This window comes from Vigna unguiculata, chromosome 5 (genome assembly GCF_004118075.2).
Source record: "Vigna unguiculata cultivar IT97K-499-35 chromosome 5, ASM411807v1, whole genome shotgun sequence".
Taxonomy (NCBI): domain Eukaryota; kingdom Viridiplantae; phylum Streptophyta; class Magnoliopsida; order Fabales; family Fabaceae; genus Vigna; species Vigna unguiculata.
The window spans coordinates 26,436,826-26,456,427 of NC_040283.1; the positions used below are offsets into that span (position 1 = coordinate 26,436,826).

General features: G+C 32.7%; 1 protein-coding gene and 1 long non-coding RNA gene across 3 annotated transcripts; both read left to right on the forward strand.

Moving 5' to 3' along the window:
- The first annotated feature begins 458 nt into the window (after window positions 1-458).
- Window positions 459-8,069, forward strand: LOC114185445 (U6 snRNA phosphodiesterase-like). Of its 2 annotated transcripts, XM_028073167.1 has the most exons (7): window positions 459-629; window positions 2,958-3,135; window positions 3,423-3,503; window positions 6,472-6,721; window positions 6,812-6,908; window positions 7,431-7,496; window positions 7,602-8,069. In XM_028073167.1, exons 2-7 carry the CDS (start codon window positions 2,988-2,990, stop codon window positions 7,797-7,799), a joined length of 840 nt encoding a protein of 279 aa, XP_027928968.1. In that variant the 5' UTR covers window positions 459-629; window positions 2,958-2,987; the 3' UTR covers window positions 7,800-8,069. The 2 variants fall into 2 exon arrangements, with proteins under 2 accessions (XP_027928968.1, XP_027928969.1); XM_028073168.1 differs by lacking the exon at window positions 459-629 and having other exon boundaries at window positions 3,431-3,503.
- A 393-nt stretch (window positions 8,070-8,462) lies between these two features.
- On the forward strand, window positions 8,463-10,487 carry LOC114183396. Its single transcript, XR_003604357.1, has 3 exons — window positions 8,463-8,864; window positions 8,962-9,041; window positions 10,286-10,487. It is a non-coding gene; the product is annotated as an uncharacterized LOC114183396 (long non-coding RNA).
- The last annotated feature ends 9,115 nt before the right edge of the window (window positions 10,488-19,602 follow it).

The window sequence follows — 19,602 nt, forward strand, 5'->3', positions numbered from 1 at the left end:
AATCCAAATGATAAAACTGGTAATATGATATCGAATAATATTAATAAAATAAAGACTTATCTTAATTAAATAATATTAATAATAATGTGATAACATACCTCATGTATCATATATTTAATAATATATGATATTAAATAATATATTTGTCATAATTATTATTAATATAAAAATATTTGTTTGTATGAGCGTATCTTAGAATATGTTATTTGCATAATAGATCTCGTTGAACCTTACTATTGGCCACATAGTACAATTACTATACATTTTTGAAAAATATATACTATTTTATTTTTAAAATTGAATATTAGATAATTATTAATTAACATTTTTAATTAAATTTCATAATTTCGTTCATAACTTAAAAAATTGTTAATTTTGTTTTTTGTTTTTATTAGATTTATTAAATTAACCTAAGTGAAATGTTACATTTTAATATTTTCCCAGAATTTTGCGAGTCCTGTTGGCTCGTTAAAAGTTAAAGCATAACATAGTCCCAAGCTCACAGACGTTGAGAAAGACAACAACATTGGAACCCTTCTCTGTCGTTAACCTTTCTCCCCTTTCTTCTCCATCGTGAACCTGATGACAGTGGTGGACGTGGCCGGTTCACCATAACACAAAACTTTGAGGTAACCTTTTTCTCTCTTCACCTGCTTGTTCATGTTTTAAATTTTGTTCGATATAAATTAAATGAATATAACATAGCCGTGCTCCAAACTGCAGAAAAACCTTAGGCATATTCTTCGTAACTGAGAGATACCTTTTTTAATGAACAATTAATCTAACTGATGCTCTGTAGCTGAAAATTGATATAGAAAATGAAAAACGCCGTTCACAATAATGCAATTTTAACATGCTCTACTGTTTTCGTTCGCCGTTTAATACGCTGTGTTTGTTTTAGATTAAACAATTATTAGGAACCAATTTCCCAATTGTTATTATCATTTCTTCATTTGTTCAATATCTTGTATTTGCTTCTTCTTCATAGTCAAAATTAGCATTCTTATGCTTACTTTCGACTAAAATTTTCTATATTTCAATGTTATTCGTGCTTCTACTTTAATTGGCCTTCACTATAGCCAAAAATTGTATAAGATGCAAGCTCCAATATTTAAAGCACCGGACAGTTCCTCGACCTAGTCAATGAGTGACCTTGGTAGATTTTTTTAACAGTGCTCCATAGTAACATCAGTTAAAGCTAGACTTTTGTAATGCTAGCTTTCTTCATTTTTTCCTTTTGTGTCTGAAAAATTGTTTTCTTTGTCTACTTTATATTTATAAATGGCCGCACACATGTATATATATTATTTTTAGTGAACTCTGAAATAAGATTTTGCTTCAGTTTTCTTTTTCAATGCATTGAATATTTTAGGTGTCCTTTGGTTTTGTTTTAGATTGAGTTTTTTTTTTTTTATTTCTAGTGTAGTTTGAGCTTGTAGGTCACGTGCTTGATAAAATATCTAGCACGATTCTGCTTTTTCTGGTGATGAAATTCGTGTTTATTTTGGTTAATTCAGTGATTCTTGAAACTAAGTTTAAGGTTTCTAATTTCTCTCAATATGAGGTGATATAAGGCAATTTTGATCATCGACAGATTTTGAAACTGTATCATGAATAGGGGAAGATCTTTAGAGGATCTTTCCATCTAATATGTTAAATTATATTCCATCTAATATGTTAAAAAATACAGAAAGGTAATGAAAGGGAATCCCTTGTACCAAACCCGATTGCAAACGTCGCATAAATGCACTCTTAAATTCCTCCCAATTGAGTTCCTGACTCTATTCTTCCCACCACTCATACCAAATCAGCGCCTTATCCTCCAATGTGATTACCACAGTGTCAAGCTTTTCTTCCTTGTCCACCATGTTCAATTTGCAATATTGTTTAGCGCGGTCAATCGATCCATGGCTGTTGTCACCACGAAATATGGGTATCTTGAGCTTACATCCCCCAAAATCTCATGACGAATCACACCTAGTGCTTCATGTGGTGGAACTCGAGCTGTCTTCACTCTCAACTTCACCATCTACAGCATCGTTCACATTTCATTCCGGTGCAAACATTGTCTGTGAGGTCTGCCACTGCAAGACCTGTTGTGAGAGATGATCAAGTTTTTTCAATTCAATGAGCTGCTGTTCAAGGCCATCAATGCGCTTCTCCATCGCATTTCACATAAGTACCATCACTCCCAGAATCGAGTGTTCTGATACCAATTGATAGGTATCCAAAAATATACAAAAGTAATGAAAGGGAATCCCTTGTATTATTTCAACAAAAAAACAAAGTAACAAAGACAACGTTAGTCCTATTGCCAAATCCCAGCCCAAAATCAGTTTTCTCCCACCCAAAACCAGCCTCCCCAAGCGATCACGTAATACTACCCTTATACTCCCTATTCTCTCTCTGAAACATAAAAGATTCTCTACATTCCTTCCCCCTAACAAGTAGGCAATTCTGTTATCAGGAAAATCAGTGTGCGTGTGCTTGTGGTCCCCATGAAATGGGTTTCCACTTCTTCCTCTCATAAGCATTTTGAATCTTCCTAATATGTCCTTCCAATTCTTTGTCCGTATCAGTTATGGTGAAACTTGCTTAGTGTTTTGTTCCATTACTAACTGTGTGTCATGCTTAATGGTTTTCGCTTGAGCTTTACCAGTTAAACATAATGAAATCCCATTCCAAGTCCTGAATGTGCAATCCTTTAAAAATATTATTTTGTAAGTAATCTCATTCAGCATCCAACTACGGTACATTTATCATTGCAAATTAATCAAAGAATAAGTAAATAAAGGATGAAGTAGCAAATTAAATGAGAGAGAAATCTATTTTTGCTTCTTATAATTGAGCTATATAATTGCATAAACGTACAGGGATTGCTTTCTGAAGATTTTAATCATTCCTTGATTATTATATTTGTTTTGAGGTACCATAAATGTTATCCGTTTTATGTGCAGATCTCTGTATGTTAGAGTGTAGACTGACAAATGGAGGCACTGAAATCATGTTATGGGGATGGATCTTCTGATTCAGATTCTGAATCTGTACCGTCAGCTCCAACTTCTCCGCCCTCAGCAGTGTTCACATCTTTGCCACCACCTCCTATCTCTCTCCTTGACCCGTCAACATTTCTTGGTATTCTAAGTTTTAGATGATTTTATTTACATTACTAGAAGGAAAAAAGAGAATGAAGCCTTTATCTTAATGGATATGTTTAGGTGATCCATTAGGAAATAACAAGAATCACAAATTTTACCAACCTCAAAATGTTAGTTGATTTTACAATTTTTTTTCTGAATTCATAAAATTTTATTTCTTATGTTGGAAGTGTTATTGTAACCAAATTCATTTCTTATTATGTGCTGGTATGCTATGTTTCTTTTGTACAACTGTTCATGGTTTTTATGGTAAATGGCCTTTAGATCTGCAGATAGGTCAGGCAACAAGGGTTAGAAGCTTCCCTCATGTTGATGGTAACTATGCCTTGCATATCTACATACCAAGTAAGATAATTATGATCTTTAGAAGAATTTGTCTGTGTAAACAAACCGTTCTATGTTTTCCATGTGATGGTTTTGCTGTTGCAGTGATTTTTATGAATTTACTCCGTATTGATCTGTCTATGTACATTAGGATGCCCCACATTTAGATTTAAATTGCACTTAGGCCTATTACTTACTTTCTAAGAGTAACATCCAACTTAAACAATGGAGAGATTAGGTATTCATTCCCATGAGAAACGTCAAAGTCTAAAAAGAAATGAAGGTAGAAGTGTGTGTTAGGAGAGAGTTGTTAACAATGGATAGTGTTATCTCATGAGTTTTAGCACTCTGACCCACTTCCAAACAATTGCACCGCAAAATATTTTTTCTTGAGTGCTTTTCTAATCTGGCACATTGTCCATATTTCACTTAGCAAGGATGTGTTGTTGAGCAAATCTTTGAGAAGCTTACTTCCTAGTCCAATATCACTCGAAGGCAAAAGTTTGTTGACCAATTCCTCAAAAATCATCTTAACTTCTATCTCTTTTGCTTAGGTTGTTACTTTCATCTTTTCCTCCTTCCAAAAGGATTCTTCAATCCTCATATGTAACCTTTACTTAATTTCAATGCTACTAACTGCTTTCAAGATTTAAATGAATTTTTGGAATAAGCATGGCCCTGAACAGAAAACAATCACTAAAACTTTTGAAAAATAAATCACAATTAAATTCAAAATTGATCTATTATAAATTTCTCCGAGACCTTATCCCCAAGCAATAGGTAAATTCTAACTAAGAGCAAATATAGAGGGAGAAAATGTAACCTACAAGAATCATAAGGACAATTAAACTATTAACTACCATCATACTTTGCTCTCGTGTGTCCTCTAAAGACTCTGACAGATAGGTTGAATGAGTGGTAGCACACATAAACCCTAATTTCATCCTTCTATGTGTTTTCTGAATGTTTAATACATAAGGTCAAAATTTGGGTCAGGCCTACTAACATTATTTAATCGAAACCCTATTACAGAGAACCCTCCTATCTTATTCTTTTACATGTTACTACAACTCCTCTCTTATTCTTTTACACTACAGTAAAATATTGTTCAAAACATCTCCTCTCTTATTCTTTTCACTTTGGCCTTAGTTACTACAACCAACAGCCACAAATGTCGCCACTGGTTGCCACTGCCCACCACCACCGCCCGCCACCACTGTCAACTCTATTTTTTTTTTTTGTATTTTCTTCTCTGCTTTCACTATAATTATTTTTTAAAAGTTATACTTTCCGCTATAACCCGATATGGTTTTGGTTATAACTTTATAAAGGATTTTTGGATTGCCAATATTTTCTATTATCCAATATCGATAACATTGTCTTCATCACCCAACATCACCCCACTTCTTCAACATCTCCCCATGCTCCATCATCCAAACTCTTCCCCAGTGCATTCATCTTCCACCTCCAATTTTCCAGCACCTCTAGTTCACCCAACAGAGGCCCACAATCACAAAATCAATCGAACCCACAATCACAAAAACAATCAACACAAGAACCCACAATGACAAAAACAATCAACATAGGAACCCACACGCACTACTTATCACCACTCATGCAAAGAAAATAGTGCCACCATCTCCACCCATTTTCATTTTCGGTACTTCATCCAATCACTAACATCACCACTCTATACACATCTCAATCTTCACCAACACAAAAAATAACCCACAGAACCACATAACACTTTCAATAGTCTTCCATGCTATTCTCTCCTCTTCTCCATTCACCAATCCCATTCCAACACTGAACAAGGCTCATTCCCAACAAGCAATCAATTCAAAGAAAATAAAAAATATATTCAAGGTAACACCTCCTCTCACCCATCTCTGTATTTTGCTTCCCATTTCTATGTGTTTGTTCAACAAAGTACTCACCTTGAACAAAGAAATAAGGTCTAAAAGAGAAAGGGTTGGTGGAGGAGACCAGTGGCAGTTGTGGCATCACGGTGGTAACCAGCGGCGTCCCTGAATTGCACAAACCCATTTTGGGTTTGTGCTAGTGCTTCGGTGGTGGCATTCGACCGACGATGACAACAGTTTCCCAATTTGAAGAATGGATGAGAAGAAGCAATACTCGAGTGGAGGAAAATGATTGTCGTGTTGGCAGAGCGGCTTCTGGTCGTGGTTGTCATCACGAGCGAGGCTTCTGGTGACGACTAGCATCGCCGCCAGTGGATGAAGGGTGGCCAGCTGCTAGGGGAAGGGTAGCCAATGTGTTTGAATGGGGAAGGGTTTGGGCCTGGGTCACATGTAATTAAAAATGCGATACGTGTCCAAAAATAGAGGGGTGACATGGTGCCCCGTATGCTACGTAAAAAAAATTAACATCGTTAGGTATTAAGGACTGAATCCATGCATTTCTTAAGGACGGGGATCTAACATGATCAAACTTTGAAATAGGGACTAAAACCAAAATTGCATTATAGTTTAGGGACCAAAACATAGTTAACCCTATTTTTTTCATAGGGCTCTTCCTTGTCCTTCCTTGTTAATCTTCTAGTTGTTTCTTTTGCGAGTTACTCTATTATTATTTTCTTCGTTTGTGCGGTAGAGGATCCCAATGAAATTGTTTGAGCAATTACACTATAGTCTATGTATGAACTTTTTGCCCTTGAACTCTAGAAGTTTCATGCCGTAGGAATCAGATCACCTGCAAGAGTTAGTTGTGAAAAGTGATATTAATATTGAACAGGGCATTCTAAGTTTCACTTATGATTTGAAGTTACTTTATTCAAAAGGTTTTTTCCCTCCTAATCTTTAGATCGTGCTCAAGCAGTACATGCAAGGATATTTTATATTTTCTTGTTCCCTTACCAGTACGTCGTTGATTTCTTTCCTCATATATCTCTAATAGACTTCACCATGCCAGTAAATTTGTTCAAAAGTTTTTCATGATAAGTTATACAAGGTGCAGTTTTTTTGTACAGTTAACATTTCATCTCCATCGAAGAAAGAACTATCTGCTTTCTTGAGAAAAGTTTCATCTCGGGAACCAAATCTTAATGCTGTTGATGTTGATGTCCCTTTAAACGTCCTCTGCCAAAATGATGAGAAGCTCGAACAAGTGGCCTTAGGAAGAGAATTTCATATAAGTTTGGGAAGAACTGTTCCAATACGAGTGCACCAGATTGACTCAGTGGTCTCAATGCTGAAACAGAAGCTTCAAATTCAGCGCCAGTCAGTTTTATTTCTTCTATTTTTCACTTGTGAAAATGGGACATTATTTTTGTTTCCACATGTTTTCCTTATTTTTTTCCATTTAAGTAGGTTTTGGATAGACTTTAACAAGTGGGAGGTTTTTGTTAATGATGATCACACTCGCACCTTTATCTCAGTAGAAGTTGTTCAAGGAGGGTTGATAGAGGTATCATTTCTAGCCTTACTTTTCTTTTTTCGCATGCCCCTGTTACTTGTGTTATTCTTAATCATATTCAAGTTGGGGTTATGCATTGCATTTGTCGCTTAAATGTGTGTTGATAGTGGCTTAATACTTGTATCTTGGTTGGTTGACTATAAAGCTGCTGATTTAAAACATATTAATGCTCTCTTGGTAACGGAAATCATTTTATTCGTAGTAGAACTTTGGGAAGTTTGGAAAATTGCATTTGAAACTGAATTAAACCATTAGAGTGACATGTGAAACGGAATTAAATAAAGATTGAATTGTAAATTTTCAAAAGTCTCGTACATTCTTTTGGTCTTGCATGGAAAATCACACAGAATTGGAAAAAAAGACTAGAGATAAGATGAGAGAACATCTGGAAAGTAGAGTTAATATCTGAAAAGACTGCTATTTTCTCACTGTTTAATCTTAAGGCCAATTCATTCTCGCCCTCTAGTTTATCAATTAATGTGAAATGTGCTTTTTCTTTCCAATTAATTGCAGATTACAAAGCAAATTGAAGCAGTCAATACAGTTTACAGACTTCATAATCTTCCTGAGTTTTACAAGGTTAGTAATTTTATTGAGTAATACTGCCACCACAACCACTGCATCATAACTACTGTCTTATCCCTGTTTTTCTTCTAGTATTTGAACTTGAACTACTCATTACAGGATCCTCGTCCGCACATATCCTTAGCATGGGCACTGGGTGACATTTCCCATTCACTGAAGAAAGTTGTCGACGAGGAAATGAAGTTCGCTGTGGGAAAATCTTTCGAGAAGAGTATTTTTAGCTGTAAATTCAAAGGTATTGAATGTAAGATTGGCAAGAAAGCATATGCAATATGCAAAATTCCTGATGGACAGTAATTATACGTGCATTCTAAAGAAAGAGCATGCGATTTCCTGAAATATTGAGGTGCATGGAATTCTTATATAAAATGATGGGTTTTCTTGCTTTGGGGACAACTTGATCATAAATATTTACGAGGGAGATGTAAATGTGACTTCGTTATTTTATACCTTACTAGTTGTAGACCAGACCCAATGCTTGTACGAGTTCACCAAAGCTGTGTAGAGATTACTTCGTGAAATATTATTATTAATAATATAAACACACAGGCGTGATGATTGTCCACATGTCTTCTATTGCATTGTTGTATTTGTTTTATCAAATAAAATAATAAAAAATATTGTTTGAAAAGAAAAAAAAGTAAGACTAACTGTTTAGGTTTTTCTTTTGGCACACCCCTAATTTCCAGTTGCACCCTTATAATTTTGAAAATACTTTATTTTATTTAATTCCATAATAGGATTTTTGAAAGAACATTTTCAAAATAGGATTTTCGGAATTAACCTTTTGAAACACATAAAATGAGTTTTTTAGAACAATTTTCAAAAACACGTTTTTCAGAACATGTGATATTTTCTGGAAAAGGTTTTCTTAAAATAAGCATTCAGAATACATAAAATGTGTTTTAGAGTGAGCTTTATTTTGCAATGTGTTCCCTCTCCCTTCCTCTGCAGTGAAGAACAGGGTTACAATGACAATAGACGATGATGATGACAGCAGCGATAGCAATGACAACAACTGTGGGATGAGATGTAGTGAAGGAGGATATTTTAGTCCATCTCTATAATATGCATGTATAAGAAGAAATAATGGCGACGACGCAAGAAGAAAAAGTCATTGAACTGCTGTTTAAGAAATATATAAGGCTCACTTACATTTCTGCCTTCATTTTAAAGGGTTGTCCTAAATGAGTTGGGCCTAGGGCTGGCCCAAAAGGGACCAAGGACCCTAAACTGCCCTAACCCTACTCATTCTTCTCACTTTCAGAAAACAGTCTTCCATTTCCTTAGAGTTGCGGTCGTTCCTCTGCTAGGGTTTGATCTCTGCTAATGTCAAGTTTGCTCAAGCTTGTTCTACTTCACGTAAGTTGACCTCTAGCCCTTATACTTTTTTCTTCCACTCTATTTCTCGTGGGCCGACAAAGATTCACGAGTTTAAATTTGTTTTCTGTCTGGTCAGTATTTCCAGCTCTTAAATTTGCTCTTGGAGCTGCTCCGGTTATGGGCTTAGTGTTGAAGTAGTTTGCTAGCTCTTTTCAGGTAAGGGAAGCTAAAGCCTTTTGTATATTCCGTGAAATCTACTTGTTTTTTCGTTTGTTTCATATTGAATGGACTATGTGTGAATGTGAGCTGCTGGAATGCCTTATTGAATTGTTTGGGTGCATTTGTTGGACTGTTGCACGAGAGAACAATGGTGAGCATTGGTTTTCTCGCCCAAGCGAGTACGTCTCGCCTAGGCGAGACTAATGGAGGTTCGCCCAAGTTTCCTACTCGAGTTGTCGCTTAAGCGACGAGTCTCCGTTTTGAGCGAGGTGCAGTCTCGCTCAGGCGAGGAGGGCTCACCTAAGCGAGACATCGTAGGAAGCCACTGTTCCCCTTTTCGAGTTCTCGCCTAGGAGAAAGGAGCTCGCCTGAGCGAGAGACCCTCTCGCCTAAGCGAGACCTTTCTGCCTGAGCGAGGAGTTGGGCGAGAGTGTGTATTGTTTTGTGTTCTTCTTTGTCCTTGTATGTTTGCCACATGTTTGGGTGAATTAATATGTTCAAAGTATGGAATGAGTAAGGTGCATGTATGGGATTGATTCATGGATTAAAAATAATGAGTTTGGTATGGAATATGGATGAGGGTTGATTATAAAGTTTGGCATGAGATTGGTATACATGATAAGTACCTATTTGGTTGGTGAAACATGATTTGTATGTGGTTAGGACGTAATTTCATGATAGTTTCGTGGTGGTGCCTCATTGGTTAGGGTGTAATTCCATGAGCCTCTAGGTGAGACCTCATGGTGGTGCCTCAATTAGTCTGGACGTAATTCCATGACCCCTATTAGTGGGAGTTCATGGTGGTGCCCCATCTATATAATTTAGTAAGGATTCAAGGTAAGGTTGCATCCTGACACTCTAAAGAGTCAGTTAGTCTCACATAGAGTGTACTGACTCTAGTGGTGAGAGTAGTAGGAGGCCTGGAACTCATTAAGGGCTAACCATGTGTGTGGGGGATGAGACATTGTAACAATTAGCTCGGTAGAGCAGGGAAGTCCACCACAAGTGCAAGCATCCGCTGAATCCGACTAATTATATGTATCCGGATGAGTCGTGTTTGAGTCTTAGTGTATTGTTTGAAAATTCATAACATTATTGGTTGACATGCATCTTAGACTATGAAATTGTATGTAACTGTATGATAAATTGTTTTCTACTCTAGCTTACCATTTTGTTTGTTGTATGTTTTGTTGTGTGGTTTTCTCTTTTTTTGATGATCATCAACTTGTTAATGTGAGCAGATGTGAGAACTTCCCGTGATCATTAGGGTGATAGAGGTTCCGCTGCATAGTCTGTTTGGACTGCATTTCCGTTTATTTGGGCTTTTCTCTAGGGCTATGGCCCATGTAGTGTCTTGCTTCTGGGTTATATTTTAAATTACTATTGACCCTTTTCTTCGCTTGTCTATTGGCATCATGGTGTGTCCTAGTTCAATTATGTTTTCGTTGGATAAGTATAAGGAGTAGCGGCTTTACTCTAAGACCTTGTTTCTATTACTATTTTGTGTAATGTTTCATTTAATTATATTATATTTTAAATGGGACGTTACAAAAGACACCTATGTAGGTTGCCTTTAATAATGCAAATAATAAACAATTTTGTAAAAAACACAAAAATGTAATATATGATTTGGATATTGTTTAGAAAAATGAAATGAGTAGTGTGTACTTTATTTATTATTGATATAAATTATTATCTTTTTCCTTTTATTATTATTAGGTGTGAAAAACACATGATTTTGTTTTATGTGTACATTTTTTCACAATAATAAAACATACTTATGTTTAAAAATTATTTATTAAAAAAACTTATAGAAAATTGAATCTTTTATTAATTTTAAAAATATTATAATTATATAATAAAAGCACATGTAATTTTTCTTCTTCTTCACAATAACTAGTATTTGTTGTGGGTAGTTCTTTTATATATAAATGAATTAGTAAAGTTCATTTTATAAGAATAAAAATAGTAGGAAATGTATAAAAAAATCACATTATTAATTATTTATTGATATTATTAAATAAGGAAAGTCAAATAAAGGAACAGCAATGGACAAATAAAATTTTATAAAGGGAAACTAGCATGAAGAGATAATGGAGACCGACAAGTTCAAGATATTGTTAATGATTGAGGAACACACTTCGATGCACAAGGCTAGATATTTGTATCCTTCTAAACATTATTTTATTTCGTCTATTAAATAACATCGCATATAGTTAAAATTGTTTATGGGTAGGATTAGTGTATGATTAGTGTCTAATCCAATAATTTAGTGTATAAGACCAATTCTCAATTTTCATCTTTTTTATCAAAACCACCTCATCATGATTCGTACATGTACCTCCCGAGACCATGCAGGTGCATTCGTATATTATATATATATATATATATATATATATATATATATATATATATATATATATTTGTTTTTCGCAGTAGCACAGTTTCGTTTTTAATTTCTCTGGGTAGCAAACTCTTCTTTATATTATAGCACAGTTTTGGTTTTTGGTCAGAATTCGATTTCTATAACTGAATTCTGGCCTTTTATTTTACATGTGTTGCCGGAATATCGTGAAAATTCGATTTTGGAGAAACTGAATTCTGAGGTATCTTTTTTTTAGTTTTTAATTTAAAAAAAAAATAGGAAAAGAAGTACAAAAGAAAATTATACGTAATAATTATAATAAGTTAATTTTTAAGTTAGTAATTGATGTAATTTTTTGAAATATTGAAAAATGTATAATTATATTATTAAATAAATTAATTTGATTATCATTTTGTTGTTTAAAATTTATAAATTAGCAATTGATGATTTATAGTTTTATTTAAAAGTAGAAAAATTAAATGCAATGTATAAATTATTAAAAAATAAAATTAAAAAATAAAGAAATAAATAATTGAGTGATAATCAATGGGCTAGATGGGCCTCAAATAATATTTTCATAGGAATAAGGAGGTCGAGATATGATAGAGATCTTCTAGATAGTTTTCAATTAGGCCAATGGTTTAGGCCATGCTTTCAAAATAAATTTTGAGAAATAGTTTTGGATCACATTGCATATAGGTCATCACCCAATTTCGTCCAGACAAATAAGTTTGTTCTCAAAAAATAAATAAAAAATATGATAGAAAAAAGAAGAGAAAAAGCAAGTGTAATAATTTTTCTTAAGACTTTCTAGTATTAAAAGTAAAAAAGAAGAAGGAAGAGTCTAATTTGTTTTTAATTGTCACACCCTTTACAAAAACTACGTGGACCAGAAAAAACTTAGTCGTCCAGCGACTAGAGCTTGGCGCCCAACGAAACCAATAACTAGAGACCTAGCGCCTAGCACTAGGAAACTACCACCTGACGGTCCCTGTTGCATGAAAAATACGAGAAACAACATAATTGCACATACTTTGGTCAATTTAAAGACACTCAAACATGTAGAATTTAGCAAAGATTCCAAATTTATGCATTATCCACTTCACAGAGCAAATCTTCGCAATTGATCACAATACCTTATTCACCAAAAGAAAGAGAACGTTAGGAACGTGGCACTACACCGAAACACCTTTAAGTACCCATAGAAATTGTGGTTGCCAAAAAAAAAAGGGGAACACAACTATAACCCCAAACTTAGTTGCATCTAATCACTTGGGATGTTGTAACTACAAGAACTGAAAGCTAGCCTCAACCTAAGTAAGAGAAAATGTTATAGCATGACAATTTAGTTTCTCTCCACCCCGACCCCAGATGAAGTTTTGGTGGTGCTATTATTTTTCTTTCAACCAAAAGGATCTTGACAAGCAAAACCACTAATCCAAAAGGAAGAAAACACGGTTGCCCACAACATGCTCACGTCCCATTAATACTAAAAGTTGTCTTAATGACTAATAAAAACAAAAGTTAGAGCTTAGCCTTGGGTGTGCACCACACGTAAAGTAAGAAACAAAAACAAGCATGTTGTGGCCCCTCCAAAGCCTTAAAATATTATATAACAATCCTAATTATTGTGGGTCCCAATACTACTCCACTCATACACACATAAAGCCAAAATAAACACACACAAAAAAAAACCTTCCCTCCTTTGATAGCCTGACACAAGGGTATACGAGAAAGTGAAGAAAGAGAGACAACAATGCCATGCTACGTCTCACCCAAGTTATAATAGTGTTGGCACCTTAAGATCATGGTTAGTCAAAGGAAACTATGCAACCCACAAATACACATTGCATTCGTGAAACTCTAGACCTGCACCCTACGTTCACTTAATGTTGAATGTATACCCCTCCTATTGTTTGTTATCACATGATTATTTGCTTATCTTGTTGCATGTTTATGATCTGTTTTACGTGTATGTGTGCCATAACATGTTAAATTGATTTATAATCTAGCTTACCCTTTCTGTTTGTTTGTGTGTTTTGGGTGTGGTTTTTCCTTTTGCGATGATCATCAATTTATTTGTGTGAGCAGATATGGAAACCCCTAGTGGTCATCATGGTGATGGAAACTCTACAGTGTAGCCCCTTCTTGGGTTGGATCTCATTCCTTCGAGTACTCTCTGTAGGCACTATTGCCTATGTATTTTGGTCAACTATAAAACTATTACATTTTGTTTTGTTAATGACATCATGGTGTGCCTTAATTTTCTCTCCGAGCATTTTGGATAACTGTAAGGAGTGACACTTATACTCCATGGCATTGTTCTTTATATTATATTCTATGTGATGTTTTATTTAATTAAACTTATTTATTAAATGGGACGTTATAATAATAAAATCACAAATGAAATAAAACAATGATAATAATAACAATAATAATAAAGTAATACTAAAATAAAATAATAATAATGATAATGATAATAATAAAATAAGGGTTAAATATGTTTTTGGTCCCTCAAGTTTCAGCGAAATTTGGAATTAGTCCCTCATCAAAACTTTTGACCAATTTAGTCATTCATCTTTCAAAATGCGTGAATTTAGTCCTTTTAACCAAATTTTGTTAAGTTTATCTGACGTTTCGAGCGCATTTTATGATAGTATTTAAGTTAACATTGAAGCAAAAATGTGTCAAACAGTATAAATAATTTAAATACTATCATGAAATGCGCTTGAAATGTCAGATAAACTTAACAAAATTTGGTTAAAAGGACTAAATTCACGCATTTTGGAAGATAAAAGACTAAATTGGTCAAAAATTTTGATGAGGGACTAAACCCAAATTTCGCTCAAACTTGAGGGACCAAAAACATATTTAACCCATAAAATAATAATAATAATAATATTAATAATAAAAATAAAATAAAACAATAATAATAAAAAATAATAACAATAATAAAATCACAAATAAAATAAAACAATGATAATAATATCAATAATAATAAAGTAATAGTAAAATAAAATAATAATAATAATAATAATAATAATAATAAAATAATAATAATAATAAATTAATACTAATAAAAATAAAAATAAAAGTAATAATAAACATAATAGTAATTGTAATAATACATGTAAAATAAAATAATAATAATAATAATAATAATAACAATAATAGAAATAATAATAATAATTATTATAATAATAATAATAAAATAATAAAAATAAAAAAAAATAATAATAATAGTAAAATAAAATAATAAGAATAATAATAAATAAAAATAATAATAATAATAGTAAAATAAAATAATAATAATAATAATAAAAATAGTAATAATAATAATAATAAGTATGTCGTATTTAGAAGAAAACTCTAAACATTACACCAAAAGGAATTATCATAGTACTGATGGGGTCAGAAAGATAACAATTGCATATAATATCATTAAAACAAGAAATGACAGTTCCCCTGACCTGGAACCCTTCTCCTTGATAAACCCACACCCTCTCGACACCACTCCACACACTCAACCACTTAAGCCACCATTACTCCTTGTCTTCTCTTTCCATATTTATTAACTTAGGAATTATCGCCCTTGCATTTATTAAATAAATATTTATTTATTTATTTAATTTTTCCGGGTCAGGCGAATCATAAAAGATTATGGTAAGATTATCTTTCATATAATTATTGAGGAGGATATTGGTTATTAAAGAAAGGATTTAGCAATTAAAGAAAGATTACATAGGAAATAAGATGAATATTGATGTATAATTTGGATATTTTTATATTTCTTAAGAGATAAAAGATTTGATAATATGGGAATAGTTTTAAGGATTAGTAGGAATTATCTTTAAGGTAATTTCTCTTATTTTATCTTAAAAGATATTAAGAGGATTATCATTAAAGTTTAAGATTTTATTTAAGAGATATAATAAGATTTTCCTAAGAAACATAAATAGAAAGGTAAGAAAAGATATATATGATATTTTGTGGTTATTAGAAGGATCACACAAAATCTCTTAAGAGTATCTAGGATTTTAAGGGTGAAAGTGAATCTTGTAAATATACATACTAAACAAGTGAGTGAGTGAGTGAGTGTGATGCTTGGAGAGGAAGAATGTGATGTATGTGATATTGATAATCCATTGATTGAAATATTTGTTATGTTAGCTTAACCTTCTTTTTGTGGTTATTATTTCCACCTACGATGACCATGTTAATATGGGAGTAGAAGAGGAAACAAGTCTGAAAGCATAGTAAGGATAAACGAGTGGGCAATGGGATGAGTCTGGGCTAGAAACTTATAGTTTATAATTTTCTTTTTATTCATGTTACTCAATTAAGATTGTGGATATGATTTTTGTATACTTAAGCGTTGGACGACTAACACTCTTAAATTCATTGCACTCATTGGATGAGTTAAAGATTTGGTCTATTAAACAATATCAATTTTAGCCTATTAGACGACACAAGATTTAAACTATTATACGATAGGTTAACTTTTAGATGACTCAATTTTTAAAGAAAAATTCTTTTTTTAAACATCATGTTTTCGAGAGGTTTTACTAGAAATTAATTGTTGTTTATAACCAAATGGCTTGAAAGGTGTTAAGAAAAATTTGGATGTTACACAAAATATTTGTTGAAGATCCATTATTCCTTATGAATACCAATATTTTAAAAGATAATATGAGTTACATATATTTTTAGTCCCTAAACTTTGACATGAAATTGAAATTTTTCCATGTCCAAAACTTTGATACATTTTGGTCCCAATCTTTAAAAATAAATGGATATAACCCAATTATGTTAAATAATTTTTATGTGTTAAACACATCTTCCAACTAACTTTACAGCGAGAACGTATTAAATAGTGTAAACAACTCAAATGTTAGCATGAAACACGTTTAAATGACTACATCCATTCATTTTTATAGTTTCAGGACCAAAATGTATCAAAGTTTCAAACATGAACTAATCCAATTTATTGTCGAAGTTCAAGGACTAAAACATTACTTAACCCAAAAAATTTAAATCAAGGAACTATAAACAAAACTTTTCTATATGAGTTGTTGTATTATTATGTAATAAAATAAGTCGATAAGAATAAATAATAATAAATAGTAATAAATATGATTCCAATAAAATAGTAAATAATAATAAATATGATTCAAATGAAATAGTAAACAATAAGTAATCTTACTAAACTAAAATAAATATTCACTTATAAATGGAATTTATCCATGAAATTAATAATATAATTTATTTATTTATTTTGTTAATTATACTAAATATTTCAAACAAAAGTTTATTTTTTCTTTAACTTTATTTGTGATTGGATAACTCCTTCCAAGCTATATGACTCAAGCAAGGTGGAGACTCCCAAATGGGTGGTGGTTTCCGAAAGCTTGATGGTGGTAGGAATATGGTGGTTTTGATGTGAAGAGATGATGACTCCTCCTTCAAGCTATATGACTCAAGCAGGGGGAGAGATTGTGGTTGTGTTTGAGTACTCTGAAGAGAGGTTGGACCAACTCTTAAGGAAGGATGACTAGAGAAAACCTAGAAGGGGTGTTCTAGCCTTGGTGACCTAAATTGAGTAGTATGGCACAAAATTGGCAACATAACTTTACTCAAACCAAAGGTGATTTACATAGGGAGACACCTCTATTTATAGCCTAAGGTAACCTTAAAGGTGTCTCCAAATTGTAGAAGCAAAACACTAATATTCTAACTTGGAGACTAAGGAAAAATCCTCTCGATTAGGAGCATGACACATGGCCATTACTAAGGAGAAATCCTCTCCATTAGGAACATGCTACATGGCAAGAACATTTGTCTCACAAAAGAGAGCAACTTCGAGAGCACTCTAGCCATGTGCCCACAAGCTTCTAGAAGGTTTATGCTCCAAGTAAGGGATTTTACCCTAGACCCATGTGTCTCCTTATGGCTCATCTTCTCTAGGCCCAAAATCCTACACTACAACCCAAGGCCCAAATACAAGGCCTAAAAGAAATCATAGACTACTTGGCCAATTATACAAGGCCTAAAAGGAAAATCCTATACTACTATACCCATAATACAAGGACCAAAATAAAGTTAATCTAATAAACACTCATCGATGAACCATGATGATAGGAGTTAGAGTCTACTTTCCATAGATGATTCCAATTCTTACGTAGTTTTCCTTTGATGGGGTGGCACTGTGCGAAGGAATTTGGGAGCGCGGATTTCGTTGGTTCAACGCTTTCCTTTGTTGCGATTTCAAGCGAAATGAGATAGCGGATTTGGGGGATGGATGGTTTAATCCATCCTCGCAAAAGTGGGGGTGATACTCGAATTATATATGATAAATTATGAAAATACCCTTCTCTTTTCTCGTTTCCCATGCAAAGTTTCTGCCATGCCGTGGTGGGGAAGAACATGAGGTGCTTGGGTGTGGTGGGGGAGGAAGAGGATGGAGGTGGTGGGATGTGGTGGCAGACTTAGGTGAAAGAGGTGGTGGCGTGTGGTGGGGATGAAGTCCCGTAGTGTAGTGCATAGGATATGCGCACCGGTTAGCTAATTGATGTAGTTCAAGTGTGTGTGTATGACACCCATTACGTAACCGGTGCCTTGGCATAAAGGGGTTTGACACCAGTTACAACACCGGTGTTGTGTGTGTGTGTTTTTTTAACTTTATTTGCATAACTTTTGTTTAAAATTTAATTGTATAATTTTTTTTAAAATTTAATTGTTTAATTTTTTTACATTCATAAAAATTTAATTTTCTATTTATTTTAAAATTTCATATAATTTTAATATTTTGTTCATTTGTATTAATTAATTATAATTATTTTTATAACATCAAATTACAAAATCATTCTCTTTTTCCATCAAGGGTATTTTGGTAACTTCCTTATTCTATCTATTTTTACAGTTTATTTTATCTATCACATCAATCAAATCTTTTACTAACTTTCATAAAACTTATCTCCAGATTCACTCACTTTACCATCTAAATCCACTAAAAAACACACATTCATTTATCCAAATTAACACAAATTCATCTTCACACTCTTCCCATATTCATACCCCCAAAGGAACATAACCTTATTGTTGTTTGGCCATGGATACAGATATGTCATCAATTTGGTTCATGAAAATCAAAAGGAAAACATATATATAATATTACAAAAATATTTCCAAAAAAAAAACAAAAAATAAAGAAAAAATAGTTACTTTATTTTCCTGAAACAACTTTTTTTACTAGCTTATTTGGAATAATATCTTGAATATGAAAGTGATTCGGATAAGCGACAGTTGGTGTAACATAAATTTAATTTCTCTTACTCATTGGATGAAAGTGAAGTAGCAATAAAAAAGAAAACCATTGAATAGGTGAAGGTAGTGAAAAAGAAAGTCCAAAAATTCTTTTGTATGCATCTACGTGGGTCATTAATGCGAAATAGATAATACCATAAATATTGCTTATTCATTCAGAATTTCAGAGAAACAAGTAAGGATCAGCTTTTGTTGAAACTTGTGGGAATATAATTGTTAATATCAGTGACCTTGTTTTATAGTACTAATACATATCCGAATATAAGTGGTTGTGGATCATGGAATTCCCATGGCCACAATTTTACGCCACTTAATTATTTCTGTTACACAAAAATATTTAGAGCCGCAAAGGTAAAAAAAAAAATAAATAAAAATCTAGACTCTCTTTTCTGTTTTAAATGATAAACTATATATTCATAAAATTATGAAGAATAAAAAAGAATTTAAACATATAAATAATGTTACTTTGTAAAATAATTGCTTTAGAAAAAACAAATAAGGTCTTTTTAGATAAACAGAGAACGTTGATCACACTCTATTTGGTATATCTTTAAGTACATAAGTATAAGTATAAGTATATAAGAATACAAATAATAAAAAATTATTTGATACTAATAACTATTATTATTTGACGATCTATTTTATAAGAATAAAATGATCTTAATAAAAGTAAGTTTTTTTTTTTTTTATAAAAAAATATAGAAAGAAGATAATAAAAAATAATATAAAATGGAAGCAGAAACTTTTTGGTATCAATTATTTGTCCTACAATGATTCTACGTATTACAAAAGAAAAAGTGATGCATATCAAATATTTTGTTTTCATTTAGTATTATTGACGTGCACAAAAAAAATTGTGTCCTAAAAATC

Excerpts from the sequence above, each read along its gene's own strand:
- LOC114185445 (XM_028073167.1), top strand. The coding sequence starts at position 2,988 with ATGGAGGCACTGAAATCATGTTATGGGGATGGATCTTCTGATTCAGAT. Across the intron at positions 3,136-3,422 it reads TGACCCGTCAACATTTCTTG|ATCTGCAGATAGGTCAGGCA; the intron begins GTATTCTAAGTT and ends AATGGCCTTTAG. Across the intron at positions 6,909-7,430 it reads TTCAAGGAGGGTTGATAGAG|ATTACAAAGCAAATTGAAGC; the intron begins GTATCATTTCTA and ends AATTAATTGCAG.